Here is a 25,012-nt window from a genome sequence, read left to right on the forward strand (position 1 = left end):
AGCAAATAGGTTAATTAATATTTTTATTAAATCCTGTGGTATCCTATCTAAGCCCAATAACTGTTTGAACCTACACGCTTCTCTTAACTCTCTTAATTTCTACGTTGTGAAATCCATTGGTGTCTCTTCCAACGTGTTTTGTTTTAGTTCTGGGAAAGGAACATGTTTATTTCCACCTCCCATCTTCTATTTTTCACCAAACTATAAGACTTTCCGTCTTCATTGCTTTTACAACTATTTTGTACGCGTATTATTCTAGTGCTTTACCAAGTTTTCCAGCATTATCTTTTAGTCTTCTTTAGTATCTTTCTATTTTCTTTGTATTCATTTTTTGCTTCTTGGCTTTGACATCTTTCTGCCCTCCACCCTCTTTCTATATTTCTTTTATATATTATTTAGAACGTAAAAACTTCTTCGTCCAACACGTCTTATTCGGCAATTTTCCTCTCCTTTTTTTTCCTTATAGTCCTATTGTTCAGTTTCCTTTCTTGTAATGTCAGGTGTGGAAAGGGCAGGAGGGGCGGGCGCAAGGTGCCGGAGTATTGGACGTGTCGGTTTAGTGAGATTATAGTGTATATATTTAGGTATTATAAAATAAATAGTGTAAATAAAAAAGAAACAAAAAATAAGGTAAAAAAATATACGTTTATTAAATCAAAACAAAAAAACAAAAATAAATCAAGCATAAAAATGTCAATTATCACAAAGTAGGAATTTTGAAATTTTTCATTTCTTTACAAACAGGGGATATTTCACATTTTCTAAATTTTCTAGTACTTGAAAATCTAAAATATAATATAGTTATAAAAAAAGCTTTTGTCCTAAAGTTATCAAACAACTGAAGCAAATTAAATCATAGTCTTATACTCTAAAATAATATAATTGGTTTACTGCGATTCGATGATAACTACATGTTGACTGTAGTTTTTCTAATAGATAATTATTTAACAATTGCTTACAAGTTTTTGGATTAGAAAGCGGTAAAAGACGATTATGTTCTAAGTACTTGTTCATTACTTTCAATTCAAGACATAGTGACTTGATGAGTATATCAAATAAATACAGTGTTATATATAATGCGTCTCACAAAGAATGAATATTGTACTGTAATGTTATAACGTTCCATTTAATTATTCTCTACAGTTACTTTTATACTTAGTCACAATTTCCTCTAATAAATTTTCCCTCCAAAATCACTCATAATCTTATAGTGTTTCAAACGTTCAATTCCATATTTACTATCATGTTTGCACAAGAAACCGTACGAAACCGTATTTATTTTGACGTGCTTTGAAGGAGTCTGATGTCCTCTTTTGTACAGAGAAAGAAATTCGAGAATTAGTATAGTGTACCTTCAAAATCGAAGACCACCAGAAAAAGCACGACAGCCTCAATCATTGTAAAAAACTTTCTTACCTGCCAACGAAAAATTCTCGACAAAGAATGGGAAGAATATGTCATTGGTCTTTTCCAAAATGACCAAAATTCCCGCCGAAATGTCTAAACTTCTGCACGAGGAGTATCGCCTGCTTAACCACTTTCTTTAATAATGAGGGCAAAATATCAGGAGATTGTATTGAGTAGCTCTTCATAACATTACCAAAGAACAGTAAACCCACGAAATGCGGCGAATTTAAACTTATTAGTCTGATGAGTCATGCATTTAAGATCTTTTTGCAAATAATTCAAAACCGCACATTCCGTATCTTCGAAAACTAAATTGGTGATGAACAGTTTTTGCTTTACAATTGGCTTAGGAATCCGAGAAGCACTATTCTGTATCTGTGTACTCCTCCAACAAAGTTGTGAATTTCGCAAGAACATGTATATTTGGGGAAACAGGTATAGTATGGTCTACAAATAATTTTTTTCAATATAAGAATACCTAGTTTGTTTTTCAAATTGTTCCAGATATAAACATTACAAACATTTTTTAAAAACATGATATAAAATAACACAAATTTAACAGTATATCTTTTCCAGTAAATATTAAAAAAGCGTAAAATAAACATTTATGATATTTCTTTCAATTACTTCTAATTAGCAAAATAGTAAAATATAAGTATCTAATAAGTTTAACAATATTATTATAGGTCCAATAACACAAAAAGCTGAACACTTATCTGCTAGCGTAGGCCTGGCAGGGTTGTTGGAGGAGTTGGTATACTTGCTGTTACGCCTTGAAGATGCTGTTTGTTGGCCAGTAATAGGTCTTGCGTTGACAGAATTGCGGGTATTAACAGAAGTTCTAGATGAAACTATATGTGGAGAATTTATTAATGCTAAGTTATATGTACCATTGGGTCTGATAGCATTGAAAACAGTAAGCCAACGTGCAGGTGGTCTAATATGGTTTATGGAATTAATGTGATTGAAAAACCTTGGTCCTTGGGCGACTGTTGGAAACAAGAAAGGTGGTGTAGTTGTAGGGAAAGTTAGACCATTTTTAATTCTTAATGCTTGTGCTCTTTGAAGATGTTGACTATTCAGGTATGCTCTGTGTTCTTCTTTTCTTTGAGCTTCTTCTTCTTCCTATGCCGTCCCCATTAACGGAGGTTGGCGACCACATTTTTAAAAGCTTCTCTGTCTTTTGCAACGTGGAATAATTCGTCTACAGTCATGTTTGTCCAGTCTAGAATATTTCGCAGCCATGACTTCCTCTTTCTACCTATTCCCTTTTTGCCATCGACTCTACCCTGCATGATGACCTGCAGAAGACTATATTTATTATTTCTCAGTATGTGTCCAAGGTATGCAGTCTTGCGTACTTTTATCGTTCTCAACAATTTTTTCTTTGAGCTAGACCCACATAAAGAGGTTTATTTCCAATCATTTTTCCATTCATTTCAGCAACAGCTTTAGTGGCTTCTTCTGTGGATGTATAACAGACAAAACCAAAACCTTTGCTTCTACCATTCTCACGCATTACTTTAGCTGAAGTTATAGTACCATAAGGAGCAAATTCTTTCTGTAATCTTTCATCGTCAAAACTATCATCCAAATTTTTAATGTATAGATTAACACCTTGATAGAGTTCATAACCTTCTAAGCGAATTTTTTCAATTCTTTTCGTTAATTCATTATACCGCTCAATTTTCTTCTCTGCTCTTGCTAAATATAACACTTTTCCATCAAACTCTTTACCATTATATTCTTCAATAGCTGCATGTGCCGATTTTGCCTCTCTGTAAGCCACAAATCCAAATCCTTTAGATGATCCATCCATATGTCTCATCACCACACAACTTGTGATTTCACCAAACTTGTTAAACATGGTAGCAAATGTATCATCAGACATAGCTGTCCCAAAATTTTTGACATATATATTAGTAAATTGTTTGGCACGTTCACCAAGCTCTCCCTCTCTTTCTACTCTAGGAATAAATTTTCCAGCAAACACCTTTTTACCATTGAGTAACATACCATTAACTTTTTCTATAGCCTTCTTTGCATCCTGTTCATTTTCAAAATGCACAAACCCATAACCTTTTGAATGACCATTATCATCTATTGCAACTTTACAGCTGAGGATATTTCCAAACGCAGAAAATGTATCAAACATGGCCTTGTTGTCAATACTTCTATCTAAGTTTTTAATAAACACGTTGCCAATTCCAGATTTTCTTAGGGAAGGATCACGATGACACCACATTATACGAATAGGTTTACCTTTTAGCAAATCGAAGTTCATGGTATCCATAGCTCGTTCGGCATCCATTACCTGATTGTAGTTTACATAGCCATATCCCAAAGACTGTCTGGTTCTTGCGTCCCTCCTGCTGGCGCAGGCCTGGCAGAGTTGTTGGAGCAGTTGGTATACTTGCTGTTAGACCTTGAAGGTGCTGTTTGTTGGCCAGTAATAGGTCTTGCGTTGACAGAATTACGGGTATTAACAGAAGTTCTAGATGAAACTCTATGTGGAGAATTTATTAATGCTAAGTTATATGTATCATTGGGTCTGATAGCATTGGAAACAGTAGGCCAACGTGCAGATGGTCTAATATGGTTTATGGAATTAATGTGATTGAAAAACCTTGGTCCTTGGGCGACTGTTGGAAACAAAAAAGGTGGTGTAGTTGTAGGGAAAGTTAGACCATTTTGAATTCTTAATGCTTACTGAAGCAGTGCTATACGAGAAGTTTAATAGGGTGGGTCAAGTTCTTTCGCTTCGAGTTTGTCGTGACGCAAGAACCAGACAGTCTTTGGGATATGGCTATGTAAACTACAATCAGGTAATGGATGCTGAACGAGCTATGGATACCATGAACTTCGATTTGCTAAAAGGTAAACCTATTCGTATAATGTGGTGTCATCGTGATCCTTCCCTAAGAAAATCTGGAATTGGCAACGTGTTTATTAAAAACTTAGATAGAAGTATTGACAACAAGGCCATGTTTGATACATTTTCTGCATTTGGAAATATCCTCAGCTGTAAAGTTGCAATAGATGATAATGGTCATTCAAAAGGTTATGGGTTTGTGCATTTTGAAAATGAACAGGATGCAAAGAAGGCTATAGAAAAAGTTAATGGTATGTTACTCAATGGTAAAAAGGTGTTTGCTGGAAAATTTATTCCTAGAGTAGAAAGAGAGGGAGAGCTTGGTGAACGTGCCAAACAATTTACTAATATATATGTCAAAAATTTTGGGACAGCTATGTCTGATGATACATTTGCTACCATGTTTAACAAGTTTGGTGAAATCACAAGTTGTGTGGTGATGAGACATATGGATGGATCATCTAAAGGATTTGGATTTGTGGCTTACAGAGAGGCAAAATCGGCACATGCAGCTATTGAAGAATATAATGGTAAAGAGTTTGATGGAAAAGTGTTATATTTAGCAAGAGCAGAGAAGAAAATTGAGCGGTATAATGAATTAACGAAAAGAATTGAAAAAATTCGCTTAGAAGGTTATGAACTCTATCAAGGTGTTAATCTATACATTAAAAATTTGGATGATAGTTTTGACGATGAAAGATTACAGAAAGAATTTGCCCCTTATGGTACTATAACTTCAGCTAAAGTAATGCGTGAGAATGGTAGAAGCAAACGTTTTGGTTTTGTTTGTTATACACCCACAGAAGAAGCCACTAAAGCTGTTGCTGAAATGAATGGAAAAATGATTGGAAATAAACCTCTTTATGTGGGTCTAGCTCAAAGAAAAAAAGAACGCAGAGCATACCTGAATAGTCAACATCTTCAAAGAGCACAAGCATTAAGAATTCAAAATGGTCTAACTTTCCCTACAACTACACCACCTTTCTTGTTTCCAACAGTCGCCCAAGGACCAAGGTTTTTCAATCACATTAATTCCATAAACCATATCAGACCACCTGCACGTTGGCCTACTGTTTCCAATGCTATCAGACCCAATGGTACATATAACTTTGCATTAATAAATTCTCCACATAGGGTTTCATCTAGAATTTCTGTTAATACCCGCAATTCTGTCAACGCAAGACCTATTACTGGCCAACAAACAGCACCTTCAAGGCCTAACAGCAAGTATACCAACTCCTCCAACAATTCTGCCAGGCCTGCGCTAGCAGGAGTTGGTAATGGTGGAGACATTCCAAATAATGGGCTTCATTGAATGATTCATTGAAGGCCAGAGTCAACGAGGCCATTGCTGTGCTTCAAGCTCATAATGCTAATCTCAAAAAGGTGATCCTAGTGAAAGATTAATAGTTTTATGCTGTAAGATTTTATTCATGGGTTGTTATATTCATAAGTGTTCAGCTTTTTGTGTTATTGGACCTATAATAATGTTAAACTTATTACATACTTATATTTTACTATTTTGCTAATTAGAAATAATTGAAAAAAATAGCATAAATGTTTATTTTACGCTTTTTTAATAATTACTGGTAAAAATATACTGTTAAATTTGTGTTATTTTATATTATGTTTTTAAAAAATGTTTGTAATGTTTATATCTGGAACAATTTGAAAAACAAACTAGGTATTCTTATATTGAAAAAAATGCTTTGTAGACCATACTATACCTGTTGCCCCAATGACCATTCATTCAAAACTCTTTTTAAAACATCTATATTTGTTTCATTGACTACGAAAAGTCACCACTGTTTAAATGCATGGAAACGGCAGGAGTTAGTAACCGTGATTTAAGACTACGAAAATATCTATATTATAACCAAGTAGCATCTGTCCAAACTGAAGAAGGTTGTACCAATAGACTGCCCTTACATCGCAGAGTATGACAAGGCTGCGTATTATCGTCAAATCTTTTTAATTTATATTCCTAAGAAATATTCGAGGAAGCCTTCGATGGCAGACCAGGAGGATTAAAAATTGGCGGAGAAACAATTAATAATATTAGATTTGCAGATGATACACCAATCTTTACAAAAGTAGTGGATATTATACAATTGTAGAAGACCTTCCAACACTGTTAAACTTGATAAATGAAGCAAGTTAAAGGAGCGGTATCAAAATATAAGCAACAATGTTGAACAAATTCAAACAACGTTTGAAATGTAGTGTTAACGCCGGATTCTAATATTGCACGACTTGCACACTTCCCACGAGAGTGTTTTCAGATTGATGGAGAACACCATAAAGAGAAGAAAAACGGAGTATTTTGGACACATAGTTTGAGGACCCAAATACCATTTAAGTAGTTTTATCTATTTTATTTACTAATGATAAACCATCCTTATTGTTTTTCCTTTATATAGGTATTAGTTACCAAGCTAAGCAGAGTGTGACACAAAGGCGCACAACGTGGGGCGGTTTGCTTTCTTCTAAACGATAATAAATTTGTAATTAGATTATTTATTCCTTTAACGGGTAAACACACCTCGAATTCATGAATTTATTTCTCTAGGCAGACAGACGAAAAGAGGACCAAGATCTTCACTAGTCGGTTTAAATATCAGCAGACTTTACTAGAGAAAAAGCATCACCCATTTCAGAATACAGGTATTGGTCAAAATAACACACTTATAGAGAAATATAATTGAAATAAAAAATAATTAAATGGGTAGTTATGACGTTAAGTCTGAAGATATTTTTCGAGGAAGATTCGGGTTATGTGTTAAAGTTTACTGAATTATGTACCGAAATTCAGTACTGCACAATATCTACAAAGCTGTAACAATCCCTAACCAGAATAAAATTTGGAAATCTATATGAACATCATAATATAGTGAGTGTTATGAGTATCTCGTATAGTTTTTTAGTGTGAGTATTGAAATTAGGAAAATGATACCTTACGTGGTATATAAAACATGTCAACCAAGAGAAGAAACATTCCAGAAAGAGGTGTAGCAATGCTGAGTATTTTCTAAAGATAAAAGTTCATACTGCACTATTTGCAGCGGTGATTCCAAAAATTATTTGGAAAATCGGGTTTCAACTGATTGTAAGAGAGGTTGTGTGCAGAATTGAGAAAAATCGAGAAAACAGTTAGTGAGTCAGAATTAGCACCGGAGGATCTTCGAACTGCAAGAACTTTCGAGTTTGTTAGTAGACCCCTGCCTTACAAAAATAATCGAATTGGTTATAAATAGATACGATCTTATAGACAACGTAATAATGGGTGACTTTTGGATGTATAGAAAGTTAAAAATACTTTTTTTATGGCAACCAATTTGACAGTTCACAAGTTGATGTTTGATGAGTAGTTTGGTTGTCAGAATGCTGGCCAGAACGTTGCAGTAAATGGTGACCTCTACCGAGTCACGATCACTGACCTTTTCGTTTCTGAATGGAATAATCTTGCTGTAAAGGAGCTGCGATTTCAACATTTTACACGGCTCGTGCCAGAATCGATTTATTGAAGGAAACGTTTGCTGTTGAAAACAATATTTAAATAGAAATGGAAAAAAAATTATCTTTGTTTAAAAAAATCCATTATTGTCTTAACTAGAATAAAAATATATGAAAGAATAAAATCAAAGAAATTAAGACGTGGAAGTCGAAACTCAAAAGACCCGAGTAGAAAGAATAGGATGTGACATTCGACGTAGAACGTGACATTTGACACAGTATGTCACATTCTGCGTCAAATGTCACATAATATGTCACGTTCTGTGTCAAATGTCATACAAAATGTCACGTGTCATTTGACGTTATATCATGCGGAGGTAAAAGTTAAGTGGATTAAAGTGTCTCCCTTTCTACTAACCTGGAGATACAACACCACTAAAACTGTTTTATCAGTCCTTTCACATCTTCAAGAAACAACAGATCGAATAATAAATGAATAGAAGTGGTAAAACTAAAATGAAAATTCATAGATTACATTATATTTGGCATTACTGCATACATGCATTTGGAACACGCATAAAACCTAGGCTCTAGGCTAGCAATCAAGTAAGTGACCTTTTGCAAGATGACCAGGCAGCAAAGTAATATAGCAACTAAGCTTATAAACCCTTTCAACCTTATCTCTGGCCTGCCAAATCTCAGGTACGTTCATTGTGCTTTCCAAATCCGTCTATGCAGATTACTTAATTTGCTGTTTTTGTCATTGGAAGACTTTTTAAAACTTTATTTTTGCGGCAGCTAATGAAGTCGACTAAAATGATACGTTCGGAGTGTTTGTGAAAGAAGAAAACGGTCTACTAGACTAAATTTTTGGTGTTAAAGCACTGTTAGTACCTAAATCACTAGCTTTTCGACTAAATAACTAGTGTAAAGTAGACTTGGAACAACAGTTAAAGCACATTTCTATTGGTATATTTTTTGAGCATATTTCATCAGTTATAAGTATAATAGGAATATTGCTATCGAAATAAAAATAGTAGTTGACGAACCCGTGTTTATTAATAAATATCGTAACAGTATAAAAACAAAGTCAATACTACTAATAGTTAGATTCAAGTAATGATCAAGTTTTATTGCATATAAATTATAAATCAACTAAATAACAAAATATTCAAAAAAGGATGTACTAGATAATTTTATCTTTACTGGCGGAAGTTTATAAATATATAACTATGGAAGCCACACCTAGCATTACTCAAATATATATATACAAAGAACTTACAAGATATATAGGCAAATGTAATTACATTATTACGGTGAACTAGTCTGGCCAATATTTTTATGACAAAGAATCGTTATTGGTATATACACATGTCAGATGATATTGGAACTGTAAAAAATCGCTAAAGGCGTGAACTTTGGTTTTCAGCGGACACATTTTGATATCAAAATTAACCCTGTGCCAACCACCACATTCACATGTGTGTTAAGATTTAATTTTTCAACAGGATCATGTACGCGAAACACCAACAAGATGGCACAGTGCACATCATTTTAATAAACAAAAAGGGTGATCCAACAGACCTCGAGAATTACGAACCCATAACAACCTCTACAGGCTATTTCCAAGAATCATAACAAATAGACTGGACACAAAATTAGATTTTTATCAACCTAGGTAACAGGCAGATTTTAGGAAAAACTTGGGTACAACAGCATTAAAAACGTTAGAGGAAAGTTGTATAGATTGTTGGTACTCCAACTAATCAGAAACATAGACAATAATGCAACCATTACTGTAAGATTACATAAAGATACAAAATGTATAAAAATCAAGAGAAATCGGACAAGAAGACAAGAGTTCTGGAACATGCTTTCAAGCAATTGGAGGGGGATTTGGAATTATTTGGAAAAGATGTTCGACCAATTGTAATGCCAGTCATGACTTACTTAAGCGAAACACTTTTCTTAATCCAGGCCACACCAACCAAACGAGTAGCCCAAAGAAGGATGGAACGGTCGATACTTAGACTGACTCTTAGAGACAGGGTTAGAAACTTGGAAATAAGTCACATATATCATAGAGCACATAGTATGACCGAATTGGAACTGGGCGGGCCCTGGGACAGAATGAATGACAGAAAAAGCAGAGGTACACCACCTAGACGATAGATAGACGACGTCAAAAGGCGATAGACGTCATGTTAATGTAAATATTCAGACTTCAAAAGTGGAACAAAGCCGCTCAAATTTACGCTAATTTATTTCGTTTCTGACAATGCTTTTAGTGTCCAAATTCTCATGGTTGATTTTTACATAAACATGTTCTTCCCTTGAAAACCAAATTTCACCTACTTCGAGAGTTTTTACTGAGTATCATTTGACCCATTCCTAAAGTCTACATTTATATCTTCCATACATACTCTGTCTTCTTGATGGTATGATATGTACAATAGTGTTTTCGTGGTTTCAGGATTTTCGTTTAAAAATAACATGATTCTATTAATGACTGCACCATTGCACTCATGGTGAAGCCAGTACCTAATTGACTAAATATTAAATCTCCTATCACTTAGAATTAAAATAAACAAATAATGGATTTAGCAAATTAAAGAATTAATTTCCAAAAATCTTGGATGTGAAAAATAATTGAGTGATTGCGGAAAGGATATTAACCCTCAACTGGCGTTGTGGGGTCAGGAGGACCCCCAGTATTTTTTAAATCCATGTAAAACTTGCAAATTTTGCATTTATGCCTAGCCGCGCCATTTACCTTTAATTTGGTACTAATAGCCAGCGGAAAAGTTCATTTGATGTGACGCTAATAGTGTTTTATTTCCGAAATGGCAGGTTCTTCCAAAAGAGTGTATTTCAGAGAGCCTAATTTTGATGAAAGTGTAAGGCGGTGGTATGATGAATTAGAAAGCGAGTTTAGTTATTATAAGGACTACAACGACTAAGATTTTTCTCCAGAAAGTGACCATAAATCTGATTCTGAAAAGGAAGATCAGGGGGACAATGCTGAAACACAAGAAAGTATAGGTGAAAAAGAAGAGGGACCATAAACAACAAATGGAAAGTTTTATTTTGGTAAAAATCGATACAAATGGTCTGCTGTTCCGACCTATCCAGATTTGAATATTAGAACAAAAAAACACAATCTGGTAAAAGTTCTTCCGGGGTTAAAAGGACCTGCAAAATGTGGTGATGTTAAAAATATGGAGCCTTCTGTTCACAGAGGATATGGAAAACGAAATAATTCTACGGACAAATGAAAAGATATTGTTATTTCAAGATAAATTTAGCAATTCTGATAGAACAGAACTGAGAGAACTAACAAAGGAAGAATTTAGATCGATCTTATATTACTCTACAATTTACTGTGGTAAGGATAATGATGGTTTTTCTCTAACAAATGAGGATACATGTTTCATGAAACCAACACATGCGGTGTTGAGACTGTGTCACCCAATTGCTACTTCACACCGAAATATCACAGCAGACAATTGGTTTTCATCCATAAAAGTCATGGATGAGTTAAAAACAACGGGGACTGACCTATGTTGGCACGCTCAAGCGAAACAGAAAGGAAATACCTATGCAGTTCCTTCCAAGTCGGAGCAGAACTGAAGGATCTTCGATTTATGGTTTTACAAATGATTACACTATAATTTTCTACGTTAAAAAAAAACGGGAAGGCATTTGTGTTAATATCATCAATGTACCATACCGAATGTGAGGACATACAATCTGGTACACCCGAAATCATTTGCTTCTATAATCAAACAAAAGGCGGTGTGGATGCCCTAGATCAAAAATGTACCACATATTCCACTAACCGGCGAACTAGGCGATGGCCAATGACTATTTTTTTACAATATTGAATATTGTGGGTGTAAATGCACACATTTTACATGGATGTTATAAAAACAACCAAGCCATAGAGAGAAAAGCCTTTTATAAAATTCTTGCAAGACAACTTGCAGAACCATATCTCAATATAAGAATTTTCGATTACCTAGGGAGCCTCGCATGGCTATCAGGAGAATACTAGAGAAGCTTTACCTGAAGCAGAGAGGGGAGAATTAAATAATCAGAACCAGAAAAGAAAGATATATGGTATCTCTGATCGAAAGAATGACAAAAAAATGTTCCCGACGCATGTGCGGCGACTGCAGGGCATGTTTGCAAGAATTGCATTTAGAAAAATGTTACTATAATTTGCAGTTTTGTTGGTAATAATATATTTTAACTAGAGAGTTTGTATATTTTAGTTCCTTGTTCTTTATATGAAACGAAAAAATCAAGGAAGAAATAGTGATTCTAATTTTTATATTTCTTTTGTAAGAAATTAAGTTACGCTGTCAGAAAACATTGAAAAATAAGTTATGTGACATTGTTTTAGCATTTGTCATTATTAATAAAAAATAAATAGAAAATGGGCTTACATGGTTTTATTCTATCTTAAATTATTACAAATTATAAGGAAATAATGAATTGTCTTTATTAATTTCACAAAAAACTAAAAAAATGAGGACGCAGTTAACGGCAGAATAAACCACGACGCAAGTTGAGGGTTAAAAGTAAGAAAAACATAACAAAGAAAGTGACCTTTCAAATGTGCTTCTCGATCTGACATTATTTTTACAGATTCTGTGATTATTTTGCATATTCTTGATCTTTTCTTTGTATTGCAACTTTCTTATTAACTCTTAGATTGTGGGAATAAGAAAAGTATTCAAAGATAACCAAAATTGTACCAAAAAGGAGATAGGGACGGAAGAGATTGCAAATAAATGCACAGTGGACTCATGGTTGATAAAGAAAATTTTTTACTGAAACGTCAACAAAAAAGAAAATCGAAGTAACAAAAAAGCATTTACCTGTAGCAATATTTGCATCAATACCACCGTAGTCGAATGTGTAAGGTTGGTGAATAATATTAAAATAATGATGTGGCTAATAATGATCTCAAGGATAAAAAAAGCGACCAATGGAAAACTACTTAAAAAGCAAGTTTTTACAAAAGTCTTTATTAAAATAATCATTATTCTGCCTAGTAATAAGTACACTCTAAACAAAGCATGCAATGGTGTTAAATGATGAGAAACTATTTAAAAGAAATCGTTATAACAGTGCTTATTATATATAATTTTACAAGCTGTTTCTAGAGTTTGATATAAGATAATGGTGTTGTGTTAACCAAGATTTGCCTGCTAATGTAGTAAGCAATTGTAGTACCAACTGTATTAATGTCTTTTTTTACTCTAATAGCAAGAATAACAATTTCAAAAATTGAAAAATGAAAACCTATATGAGCAAATAATAAAATTAGTTGATAAATGCGCAATACTTACGTATTTTTATTCAATATTTATACAGTTATTTCGTTAAAATTATCGTTAATCTTATCATACTATCGAACTAAAATGAATTTGCCCATTTGATAACTTTTTCCTCAAAAACTATAACTTGCAAAACGCTATACTAATTTTTTATGTATAAAATGAATGTTAAATGTATCGCTTCCATATTTAAAAATGCTATATGAATTGTTATATGTTAAATAACTTCATGTATACGGACATAATCAAATAATATTCCAACAATAAATAAACTATGGGTCTCTTAAATAACACTTAAAGAAATATTAATAAGAAATTTCTAGATACGTCTTAACGTAAGTCAGGGCTTTCGCTTACTTGTTTCTTAATACGTAAAAGAATCGTAGTATACCACTGATCAAGACGAGAGATTGAATCGTAATCTTTGACGGCTTCTGTATATCCATCTACGTTTTGCTCTTCGATGCTTTCTATGAGGGTTTTCAAAAGTTTGTATTCACGGGAATCTTGAAATGCGGGATACCTATCAAAGAAAAAAATATTAGTGATATATACACTGGTGGCCAAAATTATGGAAACTTTACAAAAGTTATTGTTTTCCAGCAACACCCGTCTCATTATTGTCATTTTATATAGTTTATCAATACAATTTTATTTATATTTTTAATTATATTTCGGCTTAGAGATGTGTGAGAAACCCCAAAGTTCAGAGAGTAACCGTTATAACTTCAAATTTCACTCCAAACGTCAACAGCGCTTCAGTAGCTTTCGAATACATATTTATCTACAATTTGATGCAGTCAGGTCGGTCGACAACTATACTTTGTCTCAAAGTGACTAGTCTGTACAGGGTAAGATGCAATCCTAACCTTACGGGAATTTCGCCAAGACGTTGCCAGTTTTATGCAGTGAGCGATGGCGTTCTCTATTGTCTATCTTTCAAAATAAACCGAATAAACCAGGAGTTCTCAACAAGTCCTCACGTACAATTTTATGTAATTTACAAATATCGTTTGCTAATAGTAACTTATCAACTTTTATCTTTTATTAATAGCAGTAGGATAATAAAATGTGCATTAAATAAACATTTGTTTCAAAGTTTAAAATAATTCCGGTAATTTCTACTAACTGACAAAATTAAAAAGTTATTTATATCCCTGCGGTGCTAATTACTGCCATAATGTGTAAGGAATTTGTAATTTTGGTTGATATCAACTGCAAATACTTTCTTCTAAGTTATTCAGTAATTAAGAAGCAATTAGAGTAATTCTTATACAGAATATATTTAAAAAATTGATACATCTAGGGCCTTAATTATTCTTTATTTGTTCTTCGGAGCGCGTAAACATATTTGAGTTACGATTATTTGTACCATCTTGAAAGTACTGTTACTGTTTTGTTGTTGTTATTATTTGTTGGTGGCTGTTGTTGTGATTTATTGTTGCCAATTAATGTTATTTTCTGTTGTTGGCTATTGTTATATTTGACGTCAAATTTTTACTGCAAAATGGAGGAAATAGTTCAATGGAAACGTGGAAAAGCTCTGAAACTTTCGGAGAAGCAGATACTAATGAATATTATTAATAATTATCATCTTAATCAGGATAACAACGATTCTGTATCAAGTGTAATTAGGAAAGTGTCAGAAATGAGTGGTGTTTGCGAAAAAACTCTGTTTCGCATACGACAGGAATATTTATCACCTGCTGGATTACAATCTCCAAAGAGCAGGCCCAAGAAGCGAAAGGTTGGTAATTCTCGTGACAACAAGTACGATGAAGGTGTCATGGGCCAAATTCATAGAATAGTTCATCAATTTTTTCGTGACAACATACCACCAACAATAAACACCATATTAGCTGTTGTAAATGCCGAAGAAACTTTGCCCAACTTTTCACGGCCACGCTACATCTCTTGCTGAGTGATATGGATTTTGTATTTATAAAACGTGGCAGAAATTCAATTTTGATTGAAAAACCAGAAATCATCTCGTGGTGTCATCGTTATTTACGCGCAATTCGTAAATAGCGTGCAGAAGGATACAACATAATGTATTTGGATGAATCATGGGTAAATATCGGGCACAGTGTGAAAAAAGAATGGGTTGATAAAACAATTACATCTCATCGCGATGCTTTTGTTCGTGGTCTGACAACAGCGTACCAGGTCATTATGCCAGAGAAATGGAAAAACTACGTAAACCACGTAATAGCAACAGAAAAAAAATGTGGGAAATTGATAATTTGTTGGATGATATCGAACCAATTATTATAAATATAAATAACGGAGATAGTGATGACAGTGACGATAATAATGATGATAGTGAAGCAGAAACTAAATGTGACAGCGATTGACAGAAAAAGGAACTAGATATAATTGTGTACAATTATTATTACTTACTCACGAAATTAAATACAATGACTTCTTTTATTTTCAACTTATTTATTAGTTTTATTTTCGGATATTTCTACGTTTTGTTACTGCCAACATATACAGTGCGGTTTTTAAAAGTCCTTCCCCCTTAACTTTTGAACGAAACAATACATAAATAAAATGTTTCTTTATATTTTAGTTTTATTTTATTCGATTTTATTTAAATCTATAAACAAATGGTTTGTATCGCTAGCACATACTGTAGAATTAAAAACAAACTGCTTGTGTGACATAAATAAAAGGCATTTCTTAATTTCTATTTTATTTTAATTTAACCCAAGTATGTTGTAGCAAATATTATTTATGTTTGAGAACCACTGACAGAAGGAAGCCAGGCAGGGTCGGTAGTGGGCATTAGTACTTAAGCTACCCTCAACACAAAAGATGGATTAAGCTAAGTAGTAAGAAGTGACGTTTATTTTAATACAAGTTTGCAAAGAAGTATGGCATCGATGTTGTGCATTTACCCTGTACAGACTAGTCACTTTGAGACAATCTATAAGTATACGGTGCGTGGTGTCGCTTTCAAGTTGTCTGGGGTTTGTCACGCCCCACGTGTCGAAACTCGCAAGTCTATTTTTTCCGTTTTTAAGCCATATTATACATAATTTCACCCTCGTAGATTTGTAAATAATGGGCGACTACGAAAAATAGCAGGCTCATCTCATGCGTATGTGGGAAGAGTGTGAAAATGAAGACGAATTTATTGATCAAGATGATTCAGAGACAGAAGACAATATTGACAATGTAAGTATCACAGCGATTATCCCGATATGGAACAAGAACCAGAAGAAGAGAATGGAAATCAGCAAGCTGTTGTAAAAAGTATCAGGCAAGGTTTTTATTATTGCGGAAAGAATGGAATGAAATGAAATAAAGAACCCAATAACAGAAATGTTCGAACAAGAGCAGAAAACTTAATTACACATTTACCGGGAATCAAAAATCACGCAAAGCATGTCAAGACACCAATTGTGAGTGCTTCCTGCTATTTATTGATGGGCAAATGATTGCTGACTTGGTTAAGTATACTAACCAACGAATTGCAGAAAAATTGAAAGTTAGAAGAACTCTCCACATTATGGAAATTCTCTGTGATAGAAATCAAGGCCTCCTGGGGCTCCTTTACCTGCCTGGTGCATTCAGAAATAACCATCCTCATTTTATGAATTGTGGAACACTGACAAAACAGGAATGGACGTTTTCCGTTGCACAATGAGCCAACGTCGATTCGAATTTTTAATTTCATGTCTAAGATTCGATAACAAAAAAAAAACCGTGAAGAAAAAGCAAGTTAGATAAACTAGCTCATATCAGAGCTTTTTTCGACAGGTTTGTGGAAAATTGTAAATCTGCATATTCTCCCTCTGAATTTTTGACAATTGACGAGAAACATGAACCGTTCAGTTGTAACGATGTTCTGATCGTTTAACAGTTCGAACCGTGGGAGTGTCAATATTTGTGCATCCACTTCTACAACGTGACGGCGAAGTGGGATTCGGAACGGCTATTTAAGGCGTGTGAATAGCGGGATTAGACAGTCTTGTAGCTAGCGCTCTAGACTCCCTGACTCGCCGGTGTAGTGAACCTGCGAGCCAACCCGGACAGAGAGATTTCCGTATTGAGGATCGTACTCTGTCCCTAACCAAGCGGAACCCATCGGTATTGTGTATTGAACATTACCGTGGATCTGCACAGAGCCAACCGGGGCAGAGAGATTTCCGTATTGAGGATCGTACTGTCCTTAACCAAGCGGAACCCATCGGTATTGTGTATTGAACATTGCCGTGAGTCTGCACAACTAAATATTTTGTTTGCGAGTATATTCGGAGCTTTCGCTGAATTGAAGCGACAGCGAGTATAAATCTGCGCGCGATCGATTTCCCCCTATTTCATTTCTTATTAGTACTAATTAATTTCTTTTCTTTTATAGACGTTCGCCGGGGACTTCATTCATCGCGGGATCCAGACGGGTACGTAGAATTCATTTTATTTTTATTTATTGTATAAGTATACAACGTAGAATTCCTTTTTATTTTTATTTATTGTATATATACTAAATTAATAGATTTATTTTTATTTCAAACCTGTGTTTTACTGAGTCTGTCGCCCCGAAAGAGCTATCCATCACACAGTTCGCATTAGTTGACGCACGTACGAACTACCTACTCAATATGGAGGTGTGTGTGGGACAACAGCCCGAAGGACCATTCCGAGTTAGCAATTCCCCGAAAGACATTGTAGAAAGATCGGTTGCTCCCGTGTCTGAAACCAAACGCAATATAACGTTTGATAACTGGTACACTAGTCGTGACCTCTTGGTAAAGTTGCGTGGGACTCATAATTTAACTGCAGTAGGTACTATCAGGAAAAATAAGCCTGCTTTGCCCATAGAATTCCTGCAAGGGAAAGGAAGGGAAGTTTTTTCCAGTGCATTTGGATTTCAGAACAGATACACTCTTCTTTCGTATCTACCAAAGAAAGGAAAAGTTTTTACTTTTATCTTCTCTCCACCATGATACAACAGTAAAAGATACTCATCATAATAAGCTGCCTGAAATTATTTCCTTTTATAATTCGACCACAGGCGGAGTTGACGTAGTAGACGAGCAATCTCCAACGTATAATGTAGCACGCACAGTCGTCGCTGGCCTTTGAAAATTTTTTTCTTTCTAATGAACACTGCAAGAATCAATAGCCAGATCATTCACAGACAAAACAACGACTTACATTGCTAGAAGGCTTTTCCTGAAGAAAATGGGCTTCCAATTGATCGAAGACTATCAAAGAGAAAGAATGAGTAACCTAAAATTATCTAGAGTTGAGAAGCAGTATCCGAAAGATTTTAGGTGAAAATTCCGAACCGCCTGCAAAGAAAAGGAAACCTAATCAGCAAGGACGATGTTCAAAATGTCCCAGAAATAAAGAGAGGAAAACTAAATACGTGTGTAAGGAATATGAAATTTCTTTGTGTTGACATACTGTGTGACATACTGCGAAAATTGCAATTTCATTAAAAACTTTAAGAACTGATAGCTCAATAATTAATCTGTAGAATTTCTTCTTCTTCATCTTTATATGCAATTCTGCTTGTTCTTTGGCGGATTAATACCTCTATGGAAGGTTGCTTTTTGTACTTGATCTTTCACTTCTTTGTGCAGGTCTCCATAGCTATAATTCCACTATTTGGAAGAGTGATTCATCCTTTAAGGCGGAGAAGTGGGGAAAGACGTAAGAAAATCCAGTGGCGTACACTCACTTTTATTTCAACGTTAATTATATTATACTGTTTAAATATTATTGTTCGAAATAGGCCACAATATATTTATCTTCAGGTTTTTACTGAAGTTTCCATCTCTATATCAAACGACCGTTTTCAAAGATATAAATTATAGTTATATTTATTTTATTTGTTTATAATTATATATTTATATAATCTTATATTATTTATTTTCTTTTTTTTTAACTTTAAAAAAGTGTCGCTGGAATAGAGATCGAAACGTCAGTAAATTAAACATGTAAATAGATGTATTGTGGCTTATTTTCAACATTCTCCCTAAAAATACGGAATGCCACAAGCAAACAGGTATAGAAAAAATCAATATTACTATCATTTGTATATTTGAAAACGATCTCTTTATATAGAGGTCGAAACATTAGTAAATTAAACCTATGAATAAATATTTTGTGGCTTATTCCCTACAGTTCCCTAAAAATACATAATGCCAGAAACAAACAGCTATAAAAAACATGTAATTTTGCAGAAAGCTTACTGATGGCACCCGGCTGTTGCGGAAGAGTTACACAATGAAATTTTTTTAAAACAAATTTTAAGACAGTTTCCACACTACCCCAGAGATATGCCTTGTGGCGCGTTACTTTTTTTAAATGGGTGTCCGCCAACAGCCATATTGCCCCATTAAATCAAATGAACAAAACACTTAAACAGTATAAAACAAAACAAAATAAAATCCTACAAAACAAAATAAAATTCTATAAAAACAGAATAAAAATAATTTTTGATGTAACAAAACATTGTACTATTCTATTTAAACACAAACACTATACACACTTACTATGTTTTTCTCGTTTTTTTTTTGTTTTTGGTTTTTTATGCTGATGTTCTTACTGAACTATTAGAAAATACTATTTGCTGTCTAAATCTGAAGATGCAGTGCTGCTATCGCTGTTATTATCTTCACCTGATGTAATTATAATTGGCTCTAGTAAAACTTCGACATGAGTGTCAAGTTAACACATATGATGTTCTTCCTTAATTATGTGGCATATACATTCAGCCCATTTCTCTGGAGTTACATGGAGGATTGCTTGAATCAAAAGTTCCTTAACATCGTTTAATTTGAAAGTTTTGTTATTGCGTGCTACTTCTCCTTTCACTTGCACCCAAATAAGTTCAATGGGATTAAGTTCGCAATGATAAGGTGGTAAAACGCAGAACTTTGACACCATAATCTTTTGCAGTTTCATCCACAGCATATTTAAGATATTTACTTTTCCTTAACCATGCAATGTAAAGTAGCTGAATTTTGATCATTGATTCTTCGTATGCAATCCCCTTTTCTGTAAGCCATTGTTGAATTCTCCCTTTCCGCCATGCCGTCGTCGGTAATTGTTCTAGTCTGCGGCTATGATATGGAGCATTGTCCATAACAACCACACACCCAGGTTACAATTTTGGTAAGATTCTCTTAAAATAAGGAACCCTTTATCACTTCCTATATATAGGTGATGATTAAACGCCGTCCCTTTCCTGATGGAGCTTTTAATCCTGTAGACTGCCTTCTACAAATGCTTCGAGTTTACTTTTGACATTTAAATCTTACCAAACTTTTCCAACTGTATGACCTTCGTTAATCCAGGTTTCATCTAAATAATATATTTTGCGTCCAGTGCTGCGAATTTTGCGTATTTCTTCTAAATTTTTTTTTTTCCACAGAATAACTTCATTTTTTTCTAATAGCATACTTTTTCTGTTGCGTTTTACATATCGAAAGTTCATTTCGCGCATGGTCCTGATTAAGATTCTACGAGATATTTTGGGTAAGGAGTCATCGTTTTCGAGTTCTTGAGAAATTTTTTTCAGTGTTGAAATTTCACTCCGAAAATAAAATGAACGAATTTTTCGCTGTATAATATTCCTTGTCTCGTCATCCAAAACAATGCTTTTCCTACCTGTAGTTTTACATTTTTCTTGCTTTTTATTTTCCGATGTATTTTTAAGTACACGATAAACACAGCTAACGGATACTTTTGTTAGTCTGTTACAAATGTTGACCGCTTGGCTAACATTTAATGCCATTTTTCTGCCGACAATTCCTTCATAAACGTTTCGTATCATTACCTTCTCTTCGGACGTTAACATTTTCCGTCTCTTTTGCGGCATTTCATTTTTGGAATCAACATCAGAATTTTGCTGTCTTCTCTTGGAACAACTCAGTTTTTCGTCCATTGTATTTCAATATTCACAGAATATAACTAAAAATTCACTATAAACCAAAACTGCAATAAAACTCAAATCAAATAATTACAGAATATAACTAAATTCACTATAAACCAAAAATCCAATAAAACTCAAACCAAATCTTAATCACAGAATATAACTAAAAATTTACTATAAAACGACAAACAAATGCACTCTTATTATCAATAACATGTTTTATCAATACTACAATACAGTATTGATAAAACAGTATTGACAACAATAAGTTTACAAACTTATCACATAAAATATACTCACAAAATGCAACACATGCACTACCCTCAGAAACGCCAATGTTGATCGGCACTTGTTCTACCATAAAATAATAAAAACCAGTTTTACAGCTATCTCTGGGTTGGAATTGTAATTCGGAGTTTCCTCGGTAATTCCAAAGTTGCCAAACGAATGAAAAATAATGTTTTAAAATATCGTTTTAAAGTATCGACAATACTTATTTTCAACTTATCAATGATTTCTATAAGCAAAATTTAGGATTAGCCTGGGCTCATCATTATCTCCATTATTAGCAGATATATTTATGGAAGATTTCGAACAAAGCATTGTACATAAACAAGACAAACAACCCACAGTATAGTGGAGATATGTAGATGATGTGTTATCCATTTGGCCTCATATCCAAATATCCATCCCATCTTTTCAACCAAAGCATGGCTGTTGCATTCAACACTGTGGCCAACTCAACTTTCAATTTTGAAAAGACATAACCTCTTCAACAACTTTGGCGGTTATACACTCTTTTTAACATAATTCTTAAATAATCTTTTTTTTTTAATGTCAAATTTTTAGTTAAAAATGTAATTTTCATTACAATAAATTGTGGCTTAATCCCATATAAACACAATTTTTAACATAAGTCGTGTGACAAATAGGAATGGTTATAACAAAACCAAAATTTTTGTAAAGGTTCCAGAATTTTGGCGACCAGTGCTTTAATACAAATAACTTTCCTACAGTCTTATTGAAAATTTAAATGTTTTGATGAGTATTTTAGTGATTTTCACAGAAAGGCAATTAGTACTTGATGTTTTCATTGTAAATAAACCTCAAATTAAAACAAAATTAACCCACAACTGATAATTAAAATATATATTACCCTACAAAATACACACACTGTAAGTGTCTAAGGAACACAAGTTTTTTTGCTCATATCTACATCAATTTTGATTGTATTTTAAAACTTATAATGCCTTATTAGTCAGCAATGAAATAATTTTAATTTAAGTGTATTATGATTTCTCTATGATGAAATAATCTAACAAAAGCAAGTATTGTACAAGTTAACAAAAATTCTTAACATAAAAGTTAATGTAAAACATAAACATCTAACAACAAATATGTTTAATAATCTGGGTTTCCTCCAGCAGCATTAATTACAGCTTGACACTACTTTGGCATGCTTAAAATTAAATTATTAATTTCGTTTTGAGGCAATAGGATCTAATCCTGTGTAAGGTCTTGAGGACCTTGTCTAATATGAACATTATGAAGATGAGGAGCACTCTGTCTCTGATACATATCCCATAGATGCACGATGGAATTAAGATCTGGCAAAGTAAAAGCGTACTATCCGCATTAAGAAACCAATTTCTTACTGCTGCTGTAGTATGTGGTCTTGCATTATCCTGCATGTAATGCTAATCAGGACTTACAACAGTAGCAAATGGAAGGAGAAAATATTCTAAGATATGATCAATATATTAATATTGCAATGTGCCTTATAAACAACAGTTCAATGATGAAAAATCAGGTCCTCTCCAAACATTATCTGTGTTATTGATAGTACAATTCTACATAAATATTAATTGGTATAAAATATTGGTAGATTGCTTACCTTGAAATATAGCTTTCTATAGCATGTTGTGCATTGAGTACATCAACACAAAGGTGGCAAAGGGCAGCCCTGAATAAGTATTCCTTTGCACTGTATTTTAACAGAGAGCTTTCCAGAGCTGCATAAGCTACTTCTTGATAAATTCCCACTGCTTTTTCATAGTTTTCAAGTTGGGCTGCATATTGAGCCACTTTAAGAAGACACTTATTGGCAGAAGCATTGCTTTCTTCTCCTCTGAAGTAATCAGCCGCCTGTTCATAATGTTGAACAGCTCTTTCGATGTCCACAGCATCAGTCTCATACATTTCTGCAATAGTCTGATGGTGTTTTGCAGCCATTGTAAAGCGACCCATTTCAGTATAAATGTCTATAGCTTTTATGAAGCAGTTTACAGCCTCTGAAAACAACAAACTTTAATCTAAAAGCAGCTTAAATTTTCATGAAACTTACCCATTATATCAGCTTTTTTGTAACAATTTGCAGCATCTATATAATTAGTGGCAGCATCATGACGAGCACCAGTTCTTGAATGCAGATTAGCAGCCTCACAGAAGGCTTTGCCAGCAGCATCCCAACTCTTGGCCATTTTAAAAAGGTTTGCAGCTCTTGTGTAACATTCCACTGCATCTTCAATACGACTTGATCCCCTGCAATACAATTGATATAAAAACCTTAAATATCAGATATATATATATATATATATATATATATATATATATATATATATATATATATATATATATATATATATATATAACATAATAGATTCATTGTAAATCACAAAAATAGATGCAATAATGACAAAATTATTATTTAATGAAGAAAACTGATTAATCGAAGTATATTTAGCTGATAGATAAAGATATATTACAATAAAATCACAATTATTAAAGAAAATTAGCAAATTTTTCATCATTATCTATACCACGTTATTGTGTATTTTGTCTAATACCCTTCCATAAAATCATTACAATAGCTGATACGATTACTAGTAATAGGTGATTGTAAATACTCATATTATCTTTAGTGTAAAACAAAACTTGCCAATCAAATTTGCCTTCCTTTTATAATAGTGTGTAAAATTTGTACATATTGTTTTGAATTTTTAGAAGGAACATTTGAAAAAGAACTGTAGAGGATATTTGTTTTCCATTGCTTAAAATAAATCTAATATTCTGGGTGCTATATGACTGCTAGCACATCACAGGACATGTCCTATCTTTACAATATTAATGTATGTCAGGTAATACTTATATCATGTTCACAGTAGCTTGATTACGCACTGTAAGGATATTTGTGTCTGCAATGAAAGCTGATTTTAACAGATTTTTGTATTAGTTAACCTAAATTGTCAGTCCATGTTATTAGCCATCAATTTTTATTTATTTACGATATATTTATAATAGTCCAAGGTATTTCAATCAATATAGGAAGGCTTACATCTAATTTACCTTTTAAAATGACAAATTAAGCTCTTCTGCTCCTTATTATTCTTAAATGCAACGGTTCTTACAAGAGTTGACATTATTATTGCTAATTTAAAGTACTACAACGCTGATATAGTTTCATTAAGGCAAGTAAAACAATTTTTAAGAAACGCATAGTTTTAGTAAAGGTATGCTGGTTGGTTAGTAAAATACTCTAATATGTGCATATTACAATAATGATGCTGTGAGTTAGAATAATTTGAGGTATATAACTATAAAATATAATAAAATGCAACAAAGGAAATCTCTGAATCAAACTAGCTTACCCAAATAGCGATCCAAAGAAACCTCTAGATGATACTTTCTTTTCTGCATCCGCCATCAACTGCTGAGCCTTTTGAACGTTTGACGACATTTTTTAATAATATTACTTTCTTCTACAACACAGAATTTCACCACAAAAAATTATATTGACAAATTAATTCCAATTGCCAGAATAGGTGTCCCCACTGTCAATGTCAACTGTCTCTGTGTCAAATGTATATAGATAGACTATGTGGTTTATTTTTTTGTGTTCTGAGGGTATATGAAATGTTTAAGATAAGATGACGTCACAAATTCTTCTAGATTTTGAAATAATTGAATATTATGTTCCGTTTTAACAGAAGTTAGATTTTAACTATCTTTTGTGTATTAATTTGATATATTTTCTTTCAATAAATG

The 25,012-nt window shown here is 33.4% G+C and overlaps 2 protein-coding genes and 1 pseudogene across 2 annotated transcripts; 1 reads left to right on the top strand and 2 right to left on the bottom strand.

The window, feature by feature from the left end:
• Positions 1–599: 599 nt before the first annotated feature.
• On the bottom strand, positions 600–3,826 carry LOC140451676 (polyadenylate-binding protein 4 pseudogene; annotated as a pseudogene).
• Positions 3,737–12,339, top strand: LOC140452191 (polyadenylate-binding protein 4-like). The gene is given in 2 exon segments (XM_072546293.1): positions 3,737–5,568; positions 5,571–12,339. Coding segments are annotated over 2 exon segments (1,575 nt in total). The 5' UTR covers positions 3,737–4,109; the 3' UTR covers positions 5,687–12,339.
• On the bottom strand, positions 8,773–24,806 carry alphaSnap (Alpha-soluble NSF attachment protein). Its single transcript, XM_072546295.1, has 4 exons — positions 24,616–24,806; positions 23,313–23,509; positions 22,863–23,259; positions 8,773–13,600 (listed from the first exon to the last, which is right to left on the bottom strand). The coding sequence occupies exons 1-4, from the start codon at positions 24,702–24,704 to the stop codon at positions 13,408–13,410; spliced, it is 876 nt and encodes a 291-aa protein (XP_072402396.1). The 5' UTR covers positions 24,705–24,806; the 3' UTR covers positions 8,773–13,407.
• Positions 24,807–25,012: the final 206 nt, after the last annotated feature.

This window comes from Diabrotica undecimpunctata, chromosome 10 (genome assembly GCF_040954645.1).
Source record: "Diabrotica undecimpunctata isolate CICGRU chromosome 10, icDiaUnde3, whole genome shotgun sequence".
Lineage (NCBI taxonomy): Eukaryota > Metazoa > Arthropoda > Insecta > Coleoptera > Chrysomelidae > Diabrotica > Diabrotica undecimpunctata.

What these genes read in the sequence shown, in the direction of transcription:
- alphaSnap (XM_072546295.1), bottom strand. Translation starts at nt 24,704, where the DNA reads ATGTCGTCAAACGTTCAAAAGGCTCAGCAGTTGATGGCGGATGCAGAA. An exon ending in TTCTTTGGATCGCTATTTGG is followed by an intron (nt 23,510 to 24,615) that starts GTAAGCTAGTTT and finishes ATTGTATTGCAG; the next exon opens with GGGATCAAGTCGTATTGAAG. An exon ending in CAAAAAAGCTGATATAATGG is followed by an intron (nt 23,260 to 23,312) that starts GTAAGTTTCATG and finishes TGTTGTTTTCAG; the next exon opens with AGGCTGTAAACTGCTTCATA.